The 13825-nt window shown below is 45.9% G+C and overlaps 1 protein-coding gene across 9 annotated transcripts in view; it reads right to left on the reverse strand.

Moving 5' to 3' along the window:
- Positions 1-956: 956 nt before the first annotated feature.
- The window catches only part of TARBP1 (tRNA guanosine 2 -O-methyltransferase TARBP1), a 76811-nt gene continuing 63942 nt past the window's right edge, over positions 957-13825 (reverse strand). For 8 of the 9 annotated variants that reach the window (XM_089312284.1, XM_089312285.1, XM_089312283.1 and 5 more), the window contains 7 exons: positions 11941-12137; positions 7735-7816; positions 5834-6005; positions 2660-2845; positions 2348-2472; positions 1531-1667; positions 957-1292 (listed from right to left, as the gene is read on the reverse strand). In XM_089312284.1, coding sequence (XP_089168410.1) covers positions 1097-1292; positions 1531-1667; positions 2348-2472; positions 2660-2845; positions 5834-6005; positions 7735-7816; positions 11941-12137 — 1095 coding nt within the window. In that variant the 3' untranslated portion in view covers positions 957-1096. Of the gene's footprint in view, positions 1293-1530; positions 1668-2347; positions 2473-2659; positions 2846-5833; positions 6006-6845; positions 6932-7734; positions 7817-11940; positions 12138-13825 lie in introns of all 9 variants that reach the window. The other variant, XR_011381509.2, reaches the window with a different exon arrangement.

Genomic DNA, 13825 nt, shown 5'->3' on the forward strand with positions numbered 1-13825 from the left:
GTCACGGGAGGAGACGGGGACATGAGGACTAGATGCAGCAACAGGCAAATGACAGCGGTGGGAAAATGGGAGCTCGAATGGGTCTGGAGCTAGTGACCAGCCCCATTACTCAGGTCTGGGTTTGCTAAGTGTCACGTAGGCACCACGTTGGAGGCGTCTGGGTGAAGGGCAACCCTAACCCTTCTGCCAAGCAAAAATTATTTCAAAATAAAGCAATAGAAGAAAAAGGTGATGGACTCTGAAATGTAAACATCATTAAAGGAAGACACATGCAACTGAAGTACAAAGGCAGCATGTGAAAATTCCCAAAAACTTCATATGAATGATCATGGCCTAATCCACGGCTTTAAAAGTAGTAGGGCCGCAGCACCGGCTCACTAGGCTAATCCTCCGCCTGTGGCACTGGCGCCCTGGGTTCTAGTCCCAATCGGGGCGCTGGATTCTGTCCTGGTTGCCCCTCTTCCAGGCCAGCTCTTTGCTGTGGCCCGGGAAGGCAGTGGAGGATGGTCCAAGTGCTTGGGCCCTGCACCTGCATGGGAGACCAGGAGAGGCACCTGTCTCCTGGCTTTGGATCGCTGCAGCAGCCATTTTGGGGATGAACCAACGGAAAAGGAAGACCTTTCTCTCTCTAACTCTGCCTTGTCAAAAAAAAAAAAAAAAAAAAAAAGTAGTGACCAACCAGAGCACAGTGGGTCCGACAGGGACGTGAGCTCAGGACTTGCCAGGTGTGTGTCTCCCGAGGGGAATAAGCAGCTCGGAGACCGAGGAACCCTCTTTACGTCAGCCTCACTGCATCTCCTCAGCACCTATTCATGGACCACAGCTGCTTTCACTCTGCCTCACTGTTCCATCGCCACGTTTCTGACAATACTAGTGTGCAGGGAAGAAGTTGTCTTTTTAGAATACCTTGCTTTATTTCTACAATTGCTTAAAATGTTATTAAAGAAGCAATTCAATTTAGCTAAAAATGTTTATTAAACGGAATAATACATAGCAATATAGTTAAGGCACATAAAAGAGTTTTGGCATTAACTGCAAGAAAAAAATACAAATTCTCCCAGGAGATTTCTGGATCTATTTCCTTCATCAAAGAGTTTTAAAAAGGAAAGGTTTCGAGAGCCCGGCAGGGCCCGGCCCCCGGGCGCTGGAGCAGCCGCTGCCGCGTGTACTCCCAGATCAGCAGGGCCCCGCTCACGTGCACGTTCAGAGAGCGCACGACACCCTGCTGCGGGATCTCCACGCACACGTCCAACTGCTGGATCAGGTTGGCGGGGATTCCTTCCCGTTCGTTTCTGACGAAGAAGAACAGGGGGAGAGAGATTAGGTTAGTTTTCCGTGATAACTACTTTCTTAGATATTCTGAGCGTCATTGAAAGAAATAAGCGACAAATGAAGTCAGGCTGTGGTACCAATAGAGAAAGACGACTCGGGGTCCACGCTGCATCCATGAATGTTCTGAGTCAGGAAACGCGCAGGGATACCACCAGGAGTCCGGGCAAGCTGTGGGCCGGCTCCGAACACACCACTCACCCCAGCAAGAGCAGCGACTTCTCAGGAAAGCAGTATCGCGTCAGGTCTAAGCTTTTGGCCGTTTGCTCCACTCCAATGATGGTATAACCTTCCGCTTTCTTCTGCTGCAGGTAATCAACCAGCTGAGGCGGCCTTACCTTAATATTCATTTAAAAAGAGCAGAATACTAAGTCATTCCATCACAGCCCTACTTCGAGTAAAATGAGAGTTTAACAAAAACCTTATTAAATAAATTTGTTAAAGATCTTTGTAGAAGGAAAATTGCAAGCTGTAAACAAAATCCCCCCAGCATCTATACATTTACAAGAATTATCCCCAAATCAAGAGTGAGCTGGTCTATATTCATTAAATAAAAGTTAAAAAAAATAAAATAAATTACTTAATGTATAGTAAACTGATCTTCTGTGTATAAAGAAAATTGAAAATGAATCTTCATAAGAATGGAAGGGGAGAGAGAGCAGGAAAGGGGAGGGTTGTGGGTGGGAGGGAAGTCATTGGGAGGGGGGGAAGCCAATGTAATCCATAAGCTGTACTTTGGAAATCTATATTCATTAAATAAAAGTTAAAAAAAAAAAAAAAGAGTGAGCTGGAACAGGACGCGTTTTACTGAAAAGAATTCCACATTATTGATGATTTCTAAAAATGTAACACTGTGAAAATATAAGAAAAGGAACAGGAGAGCAGAAACACACCAGTATTCTACTTGTAAGTATTATTTTTAAACTCTTAAAGGCTGGACTACTACAAATTACTGCCAAAGCTTGAGCTACGGCGCAACCAAGTACGGTCACAGGTAAAAGCTTTAGGTAGCACCCACCTCCACTAAAGGCAGCCACTGTTCCGCTGAGACGCTGAGGTGCTGGAACTGTTTGTCACTGACACACTGAAGATTGCCAACAGCCAGCACTGAGGCCCCAAACACCTCACAGGTGCGGCACAGTCCTACGGAGAACAGCCCGACAGCATCAGGGGTGCTTGTGCTGCAATGCCCACAACTCCTCTGAAGCTCCCCCACCCTCCCCAAGAGGGTTAAACGAGGCGGCAGCAGCCAAAAATGGCAGTGGATGGACTAGAGATTATGAGGTCCCAAAGATTTTAAGCCAGTTCCCTGGAAAAACCACAATTTTACCTCCTAAATTGGTTGCTTTGTCAATGAGAGAGGCCACCACAATCAGTCTGCTATTCGACTTTCCAAGTTTGGCTGCACGGTCCTGAAACATGAGCTCCAGGTCTAAGTCCGGAACATTAGTCTTCCACGGGATCACCTTCTTCTGAACATCAGTCCACTCTGCCTCTGCTTCACCTGGGCTGGAGCCTGGGCAGGCAAAGCAAAGAATCCCATAGATGTAAGAGTGCAAATCTCTCTATACGGGTCTATGAGTATTTATGTATTTCTGAAATGACAGTTTCGAATGAGATTTCTTCAACTAAAAAAACCTTACTGAAAAGCTTTAATTGGAGTCAACCACAATTGCCATTCTTAATAGTAATTTTAAGGGGCTAGCATTGTGTTCCAGGAGGTTAGGCCACTGCCTGCATTCCTTATCAACACAGGCATTCCTTATCAGGGCACCAGTTTAGTCCTGGCGGCTCCGCTTCTGATCCAGCTTGCTGCTAATGTGCCTGGGAGAGCAGTGGAAGTTGGCCCAGTACTTGGGCCCCTGCCACCTACATGAGAGACCTGGACAGAGTTCACGGCTCCTGGCTTCAGCCTGACCAAGCCATTTGAGGAGTGAACCAGCAGATGGAAGATCTCTCTCTCTCACTGTCACCCTGCCTTTCAAATAAATATAATGAATCTTTTAAAAAAATAATAATTTTAAGTTTTCAAATTCAGCTCTCCTAACCAACATACTATGGCATCTCATGAAAATATAAGAGGCCATTGGTTTACATTTTAGCATATCAGAAATTGGGAAGCATCTTACAGTCAACAGAACATCTTCATTTGGTAACATTTTTTTCTTGGCAGCACACAAAACAGTGGTGTGTCTTATAAACAAGAGTATATTAGATTAGAATTTCTGTGGAAATACTATATTCCTAAAAGCAATAAAATAAATCTCCATCTTAAAATAATTTATAAATACCTGGGTGGGGGGAACTTTCTAAAATGAAAGAGATTCTATAAAGCGATTGCCTCGTGACTAAGCCAATGAGAACACACAATGGTATCGACCTGTCTACCGGCGGTTTGATCTAACAGAGGACTGAAGCTCCACTTCCGGGGCGCTTCCTCAACCCTGTCCTGCTCCAGACTGATCACTGCGCGATCAAGGAGCATCGAGCCTCCTGGGGCAAGAACAGACATACAACTCACTGCTGCACTGCGATAGTGAAGGTGTGCACAGCCTGAGAGAATACGAACGCGTGGGGAGGGAGGGCGAAGATTAAGAGCCAGGAAGGCTCTAGGGAAGGGGGTGAGGGTCTGCAAAGCAGACTGTAGACACAGCACGTGCACACGCAGGGATGTGCAAGGAAATGACTCGGGCAGCAGATGGGCCTCCAGTGTAGTTCCCAGCCTGCAACAGAATGGAGGGAGATGGCTTGGACCAGGTCAGTGGGGTCCTGCAGATAGTGACAAAGAATTTATTCTACAGATAGGAGCCACTGAAGAGTGTCAAGGAGGGAGATAACAGCAGTGGTGTTGTGTTTTAGAAAAATCCCTCTTAAATGCTATGTGGAGGATATCCCGAGGCTGTGCAACGTTAATAGGCTTTTACAGTAGTCCAGACAAGGACAATGGCAGTCTAAATAAAATCAGTACGAGAAGGGCTAAAGATGTTAAAGAAGACCTGGTTGCAAATTTATAGCGGCTCAGGAAGGATGCTGGGCACGAGCTAAGGATTTGAAAGTTACAGTTACAGAGGTGGTGGTTTCAAAATGCAGAAATCAACAAAAGTGTTCAAGGAGAGCAGGAAGAATGAGAAGACCCAGCCAATGACGAGCTTCTGGGATTACTAGCATCCAGGCTGCAGCTGCAACACGCATCTCTTTACCAAACACCAGCAAAGCAGAAAAGCACTAAGACCCCCTTAGCCCTCACCTCGTCCAGGTAACGGGTCATTTCTTGGCCCCACTCTAGGGCGGAACCCAGCAGCCATCTCCATGGGTTGTCCCTCTTCCCTCTCCTCCCAGTCTCTACAGCACGCTGAGGAAATACCCTCTGGTCACCATCTTTTGCCCCCGAATTTTCCCAGCTCCTGTTCTCCACCCAGGAAAGCTGTTCCCTAGATGTTGGCTTGTCTTGCACTCATCTGAGGTCTCTACGCAGTGTCCACTCCTTACCAAGGTCTTTCTCTTTGCCATGCTCTCTGTACTCTGCTTTATTTTTCCCTAGCGCTCTTTACTACCTGCGTTATATTACGTATTTGTTTATGCCTGTGTCCTCTGTACAAGTGTGAGCTCCAGGAGAGCCGAGACTTACTTATGCCTAGCACATAAGAGCCCATCGGTCTCTGTGGGATGCAGAAATAAACCTAAGATGGTATTACATCTAGAGCACTTGATGAAAACTACACATTCCCAGAAATCTCCTCCAGACATTCCAAATTAGAACCTTAGGGTGGGAGTTGGAAGCTGCGTTTTTAACAAGCTGTCCAAGTGATTCGCAGATAGGAGGGACAAGTGGGGACGCTCACATGGGAGAGTGAGAAGAGTCACAGTTAGGAAGAAAATCAGGAGGGCACAAGACTAGCCGTCGAGTAACACAGAAAGGTCAAGTATGAGAGTGCGTCTATTTGATTTTGTAAAGGAGGAGACTGGTTATGGGTTACAGACAGCCAGGATGGGGACAGAATGTGACAGTGACAGAAGTGAGGGGAAGGGGGACTGGTATTACACGACCATTAGGAGGGTTAGGGGTGATTTTAAAAGTGGAGTAGGGCAGCCTGACTCTGAAGGCATAGATGAGTGACAGATGGAGAGGATGTGGGTTTTCAAGAAACAAGGGGACAAGGCAGGCTGGAGAAGCAGGAGGAGGAGGGCGCGGTGTCCAACCAGACAAAGCTGACATGAACCAAGGGCAATGCTCTATTCCTAAGAGGGACCAAAAGAAAGATCTCATAATTTGGCCCTCCAGAAAATTTCTATGTTACTATAAAGCAGGTCAGGCTCTCTTTGGCTTCTTATAAAAGCACAAAAATTATACCAAATTTTTTCAATGACTTTTTCCTAAGCAGAGAAGCAGAGTTGCCCACATCAATGAAAAAGTGCTATTATCCACCATGTACTCTGAGGAACTTAAATCAATAAGCCTAACTCAGTGCACAAGGAGAGAACATAAAATGAAAATGCTTTTTACCTATGTCCTGCTGAGACCAGTCGCCTGGTTTCAGTTCTCGAAGCTGGGTTTGAGAAAGGTACCACTGAAATCCCGCATCCAGCGGGATGGGAGCGAAGCCGGTCAATTTACCCACGGCGATCCACTCGTCCTCCACGAGGCCCGCGAGGCGTGGAAGGATGTAAAATATGGTCTGGAAAAAGAATGGTAAACTCTTCATTCTTCCCCTTATGAGATAACACATAGGGGATAACACATCACAAGACAGAATTGTAATCACTGACCTGTTCTCCCAAAATCTGAGCTGATCAAATAGTTGCATTTGTATCAGGTAGCCATTGTCCACAGACATGTGTTAGGGGGTTCCTTTGGGAAACTCCTGGGAGCAGACAGAGCTTCTGACTCTATGCAACCAGCCACTGTGTGCAAGCTCCTTAGATGCCAAGTCTTTTACTCTTGCTACCTTTAGACACACTCAGAATCTGAACTCCAGCCTGATCATACAACCTACTGGCCGGGTGACGTCAGGACAGCATTTAGCCTCTCATCTGTGAGATGAGGACACAAAGTCCCTTTGAAACAGCCCATGAAAGCATTTTGAGGGTTCAGAGGGGAGGCCACCATCCACAGTCACCCCACAGGAAGCCCGCTTTCCTCCTTTTACCAAAAGAAAGGTGGAGAACCAGGAAATGATCGACAGTGAAAGGCAACCTGGGCAATTCAAAAATAAAGTGACAGATGCCCAAGCATGAACGTTAATGCACGTCTTCACAGAAGGTTTTAGAATGAATAAGGTTTCCTTTACGCCAGCCGTACTCGGGCAGATTTAAACTGGAACTACGGCTGTGACTGACAGTTCAGTACGTACCACGTCCAGCTCCAAACACAGAGACACAGCTCTTATGAGCCTTTACCTCTCTTAATTTTATTTACATACAGTCCTATTGTCACTAATGGAGAATAAGATACATAAAATACGCGACAGGGCGGCCGTCGAAGGCAGAGACGAGGGAAATGCAAGCGTAGGACTTACTGGAGAACTGAGCAGAAAGGCTGACTCAGCACCAGAGGGTTAGTAAGGGGTCCTGCAGAAAGACGGCAGACAAAGCACTCTGGGCGCTGGGAACAGAGCAGAGCACGTTACAATGCTTGAGAATCCCAACTATTCTTCGCAGCGAAGCAGCAGAAAACACACGTTAATAGTCTACGGTGCACATCTCACAATCTATGTATCTGTATGTTTTAAAAGGCCAATTACTAATACACTAAAAAAACTGCTTATGCACACTAGCCAAAAGTTACCAATACTTACCAGTTCTTTTAGAGAAAAAAATGCCCGATCAAGGGTTTTAAATTCAAAGGCAGTGCATTATAAACAAAATTGAAAAGGGGAGAAAGTATTACTACTTATGCAATTTTTAATAACATGTAGTAGAAGAAACATGTTTATAGCTCTTTAAATCATATCAGCACATTCTGCTGCAATCAGTGAAGTGGTGTCTCATTCCCTATATAATTTTCATTACCCAGATCTTTAAAAAAAAAGCCATGAATGAAAGAGTTGATCTTTTTGTTCTTTCATTAACAACAGGCTTCAGTTCTATAAAATCTCACCTGTATACATGTTCTCACTCATTTCCTTTTACTGTTTAGAGTTAAATATTCCCTTCCAGTGTTTACAAGCCAAATACTATCTGAGAAATAGAAAGTGAAAATGACTAGCCAATTTTCACCGCTTAAGAATGAAATGCAAGCAAGTCATCTGCATAAAGTCACAAACTTAAACGCAGAACTTTAAAATGTTAAGGTGATGCTTGCAAGCAAGGAAAGAAAAAAAATTTAACCTACTCACAACCCTTCAACAACTAGGACAGAAAAGATAAGACAAGGGAGAGAATGTACAAACGATGTTCTCTGCTCACCTCCAGACAATAATCCTTAAGTGGGTGAAACGTTGCAAAAAAGAAATGCTCTTGGATGCGCTGCCAATTCTTCTTGGCATTCCTAAAGATTAAAAACACAGCATGAGGCACAGACAAGTGGAATGAGCTGGGTCAGCTGGGTACCTCGGAGATGTACCGCGGAACTTAGGAGGCAAGAAAAACTGTGAATTTTATCCTGAGATTTACTCAAGCGTATCTCCGGTGCTGACATATTTTAAAAACTGGCATTTTGAAATTTCACATTTTGAAATGGAACTTAAAGAAGAACAGAGAAATGAAGTCTTCCAAAGTCATACAAAAGCCAACCATTCCACGAGAATCAAACCCAGGTCTGCACGCATCGGTCCACTAGAGGACAAGGCACGTGGGAGCCACTGCTCAATCAAACCTAATGGGGTCACAGACAGCTGCCACCTGACTACTGTGGGGAGCACCCCCTGGGCTGGAATCCTGGTCTCTGTCTGGCAGCAAACCCTCCCGGAGAGGAGACCGTTCCGTAAGGCACCTCCTCTACTCTGAAGGCTCCAACGTGGCCAAACGGTGCTTATTTGCATAAACCAGAAACATTTAATGTGAGCAGGGTTTAAATTCTCAACCTATCTGCCAAGTTTTAAAAGGCAGAAGAGGTAGGGATGAAAATTATACAATTTCACAGGCAGGTTTCAGTTTAAAGTCAGGATCATCCACTTCAAGACAAGTTCCTGGCAAGTCCTTCCTCCTGCACTGATGGTCGTGTCTTCCCGCCCTCCAGCTCCTGCCCACGCCCCTCACTCTCCCAGTCCAGACAGCTGTGCCTCCCACGTCACTGGGGCGGAACAGCGGGCCTGAGATGAGATCTTTCATTTTCCCGCTGCCTCCTGACTCACTGTCCATCCTCTTTCTTCCCTTTTGAGAGCCCTTTTCCCATGGGGCCATGTGCGCTCGAGATCCCACTCCTTGGGTTTGCTCTAGTCCCCTCCATGTTCCCATCTATTCTAGCCTTTCCTTCAGCCCATTCAAAAGGCTTCCATGTCTAATCTTTTTTTAAATTTTATTTTAAAGATTTATTTATTTATTTGAAAGGCAGAGTTACAGAGAGGCTGAGGCAGAGAGAGAGAGAGGGAGACAGAGAGAGAATCTTCCATCTGCTGGTTTACTCCCCAGGTAGCCACAACGGCAGGAACTGGGCCGATCTGAAGCAAGGAGCTTCTTCCAGGTCTCCCATGCAAGTGCAGGGGCCCAAAGACCTGAGCCATCTTCTACTGCTTTCCCAGGCAATAGCAGAGAGCTGGATCAGAAGTGGAGCAACCAAGACTCTAACCAGAGCCCATATGGGATACTGGCACTGCAGGCGGCAGCTTTACCTGCTAAGCCACAGTGCCAGCTCCTCTGTGTCTAATCTTAAAAAATAAAATGGGGGCCAATATTGTGGCCACTGCCTACAATGCTAGCATCCTGTATTAGAGCGCGAGTTCAAGTCCCGGCTGTTCCTCCTCTGATCCAGCTCTCTGTTAAGGGCCTGGGAAAGCAGTGGAGGATGGCCCATGTCCTTGGACCCCTGCATCTATATGGGAGAACCAGATGAAGCTCCTGGCTCCTGGCTTTAGCCTGGCCCAGCAGCCATTTTGGGAGTAAACCAGCAGAGAGATCAGTCTCCTTCTCTCTCTGTAACTAAAAAACAAACAAACAAACAAACAAACAAACAAAAAAAAACACTGCAAAAGCGAATCCGATGTCATTCTCAAGTTTAATGCCTTTGCTAGCTTCACAATGCACTAATGTAACCCCACCCCACCCCAGGTCTCCTCAGTCTTGCCGCTGCTCTGTTCCCTCCCTCATCTACTACCCTGGCATCAGACCAACCTTTCTCTAGAGCCTGCCCTGCTAATCAACTTGTCTGGGATGTTCCCAAACATCGCTTCGTCTACCCAGGAATCTCTTGCCTCACTCTTCCTCATTCATTACAACCTTTCCTTCTCTGTGATTTCTTTTAAGAGCTTTTATTTGCATAATTAGTACCGGAAGTCTATCTGCACCTGACCGAGCTACATGAAGACGGAAGCTTCTCTCTATCAGGCCTGCCGCCGACAGCCCAGCACTGAGCCTTGTGCCCATCACAAAGCTGACTCCAAGGAGGTGTGTATTCAAACAGAGGCAGCTTAACACCCAGGGTTCCTTCCTTTTATTGGCTAAATCTGTTACCTGATGCTGGCATTAAAAAAAAAAAAATGAGTCTATTTCATACAAGGTTGATTTACTGCTTAAAAATAACTGAGTTAAGGGAGGAGGTGGTTAAGATGCCCAGGTCCCACATTAGGGGACCTGGATTTGACTACTGGCGCAGCTTCCCACTAATGCTGATTCTAGGAGGTAGCGGTGATGGCTCAAGTACCTGGGCTCCTGCCACCCACATGGGAGACCTGGATTGAGTTCCTGGCTCCTGGCTTTGGCCCCAGCCATCACAGGTACTTAGGGAGTGAACCAGCAGATGGGAGGTTGCTCTTTCTGCCTCTCAAATAATCAAGTAAATCAGTAGAGCCAATTGCTTTTAGCAGTCAAAATACAGCTACCAAGAAACTCAGGATAGGAAACCAGAGGCAAATACCTCAATGGCAATTGATCATGACGAGTCACGGGGGAAAACGTTACCTGACAAGTGCCTACCTACATGTTACATTATGCCAGTTCCCTCAGACTAATCCAACTAAGAGGCTAACAGCCTGTGGATTGACTGTACCCCGTGTCCTCTGGAAACCTACACCTCTAACTGTTCAACACAAGTTGCGCATCACAAAAAGAATGTGTCCTGTTAACATATAAGTTCATTAACTTACGCAACTACATTAAAAGGAATGACTTTCGTCGCTTGAGTTTGGATCACTATGCGTTAACGCAAATGTGACCCTGAAAAACATTAATGCCCAAATCTGTGCAAAGAAACAAACTTAGCCTTACAGTCACCAAACATTAGAAGTGATAAAGACATATCCCCATACAAACCAGGCAGAGAGAATTCTCACTGCCAGATTATACCTGGAGGGCGGGCGATTTCTAGGCAATGCTATGGTGAATTATGAATGCTAATCACCAAACATTGCTAGGCCCTGTGTCATGTGGGGTTTTTCCATGAACTATGCACGCATGATGTGCCAAAGGTGCTCACCCAGGCTTTGTTCTCTGTCCCTCGTCTGTTACATATCTCCCTGCCCAACTCTTTCTTCTGCTCCCTCTCGTTGTGAATATATTTTTTGTGCTTTTATTTGCTGAAATGAATAGCTTTCTCCTGAGCCCCCTAACCCTCTTACCCACTTAAGCACCCAAATGCCTCTCTTCAACAAATGTTATCTTAAGTTATGGTAGGAAGAGGGCAACAAGGCAGTCTGTGGCCAGGGAAGACCCTCACCCAGCCCCACATGAAGCCAAGTAGTGACTTTCCAAGGGTCTCACTGAGGCCACTATACCTGTTCCTGGTTTCCAAACACTATTTCATTTGCTGCTTCCAGCCTTTAACTATTTGTGTATATAAATCGGTGAGTGCTTTTTGGCCTTTTAAAGACTTTTACGCTGACTGATTCTGCCCAGGTCTCTGTCATGTAGAAACCCAGGCATTCCTGGGTGGTGATAATCAATGTTACTAATAATAATAGAAGCAGAGCAGCACCTCAGAGATGAGGAAGCCAGCTCAGATACCAAGAGACGCTGAGGACGCTGTGGCTGCCTGCTAGCGTGCCGTGCTGGGGGTGCAAAGGAGAGACCTGTCTCAGAATCGCCACGCGGGCTTCTCAAAACACAGGCACATGCACGCCTCACTCGCATTTCACCTGCATGATGTGCAGCTTCCGCCTGAGACTCTGGGGAACAGAAGGGTTCTCTGAGAAAGGAGAAAGGAGACAGCCCTCGACTTAACCGGGCACCCACGGCCGAGAGGCACAGCCGGCCCGTGCTGCTTCTCAGCGGTCCTTGGACAGGAGGAAGATGGCACTTGGCCATACTGAAGAGCAACATCTGGATATAAAAGATTATTTGTAAAATAAAGGAGGAGAAAACAACACTGAAAGGTCACGGTGGACCTGACAACGGAAGATGCCATTGTAAGGGCTACCCCAAACAGGGAGCCTGGCGCTCTGCTCCAGCACAGGTGCGGGCCGTGCCCCCGTCTCCGTGGCGCTCGCTGGGAGGAAAGGGAAGCCGGAGAGCGGGCCTTACCCGGCTCCGTGCATGCTCTCCACTTGATCGAGACTGGATTCAATCACGGGCGCCAAGGCATCGAATTCTTCAACACGCTGCGCTTTACACATGTTCCAGATTTTCTTTAGAGCCATTAAAGCGTACAGCCGGATGCTAAAATTGTGGTTGAAACACCACTGCAGCACAAGAACAAGGGCCTGCTTCAGGATTAGCTTCTGAAAAGAAAGGGAAGCTTTCTTCAGCATAAACGAGGGCTATTTTACCCGACGGTATGACAAACCTGTCTACAGAAGATAAGGTTCTAGCAGGAAACCTTGTTCCGCTGGTGTGGCTGGCAGGGCTTCTCACTGCTACTCCTGGATAAACCAGGTAACACTGGCACTCACAGCTCTGTGGTTTTCATTACGTGGCCACACATTTGTCCACGTACTCCAGTATCTACGTTAATGTGCACAAAGTACTTTTATGCTAACCTGCAATGTGTTAAAAACATTTTGTACAGGAGATTTTGTGTCCCCATTTATTCAATCACTTATGTACATAGCATCGGCCCAGGGATGTTCATTTGAATCTCTGGGCTGCAATCCAATAATACTTTACTTTGCTGCTCACATAGTTTCAGCTTTAGTCACTGGCATTGCCTTCACTGGTTCTTGGGTCCCTCTGCATGCCTGTCCCACATCAATACACACAGGAATAAAGCACTTTCTCACTTTCTGATTTAACAAGATGCTCCAGGCTCATCTTGTATATTCCCAGTCCCAGTTCTAGAATGAATCATTTCCCCAAGGAGCTCTGGTTCCTTTTATTAAAGAATGATGTTAGAAACCACAATCTGGAATCTGGTTACATAACAGCTGTAAATGAGGGTGAATAGTTTTCAATAGGGAATACAGTCCTTCTGAGACTCCTACACTGAAAAATGTTGGTATATTCAGCAGTTGTTCAGCCGAGGCTAGGATGGGTGTAAATGATGCTTCTACTGATATCAGTATAAAAAGTTCTGCTGCTGAATTCTCATATTTTGTTCACTGTATTTGCTGACAAGCTTTGCAAATACAAAGAACAAGCCAACAGGACAATACACAAATATAAACATAAGTAAGAACAGTGCTTTTTCCTTTATGGTTATCTTCTGTAGAACACTGAGTATCCTGATCTTTGGTCCTGTTGGAGAAGTTTTGAATCTCTGACGACTTAGTACAGATCCTCTATACTGTTTAGTTGCGTACTCCGAAGCAAACAGAAAACCTCATATGACTATTTCCAAGGAATCTTTTTTTGAGAAACCCACGTTGATCCAACAATGGACTTTACAAATTGGAAATGGTAAGTTTGGCAAAGTAAACCAGTTTGGCCCTTTCTTGGGCATGTCAACTTAGATTTTTTGTTTGTTTTGGGAGATGTTGAAATTGAGATCATTCCATCCTACTCATCAACATTCCTTTTTCGATACTTTGAAAATTTGATGGGGCCAGCGCTGTGGCACAGCTGAAGCGCCAGCTTGAGACCCAGCTGCTCCACTTAAGATCCAGCTCTCTGCTATGGCCTGGGAAAGCAGTAGAAGATGGCCCAAGTCCTTGGGCCCCTGCACCTGTGTGGGAGACACGGAGGAGACTCCTGGCTCCTGGCTTCAGATCAGCACAGCTCCGGTCATTGCGGCCAACTGGAGAGTGAACCAACAGCTGGAAGACACCACCCCCTCCCTTTTTTCTCTCTCTCTGACTCTCCTCTCTCCGGGTAACTCTAACTTTCAAATAAATAAATAAATATTTTAAAAAAAGAAAATTTAATAACCAAAAAGAAACACCTATATTATGTAAGACACAGCAAGCACTAAAAGGGTTTACCCCAGACTTTACGTGGACATCATTTAAGATGACTCTGTTTCCAGAGCTTGTCT

Source organism: Oryctolagus cuniculus, chromosome 13 (assembly GCF_051225735.1).
Source record: "Oryctolagus cuniculus isolate XC-2025 breed Fujian yellow rabbit chromosome 13, ASM5122573v1, whole genome shotgun sequence".
Taxonomy (NCBI): Eukaryota; Metazoa; Chordata; class Mammalia; order Lagomorpha; family Leporidae; genus Oryctolagus; species Oryctolagus cuniculus.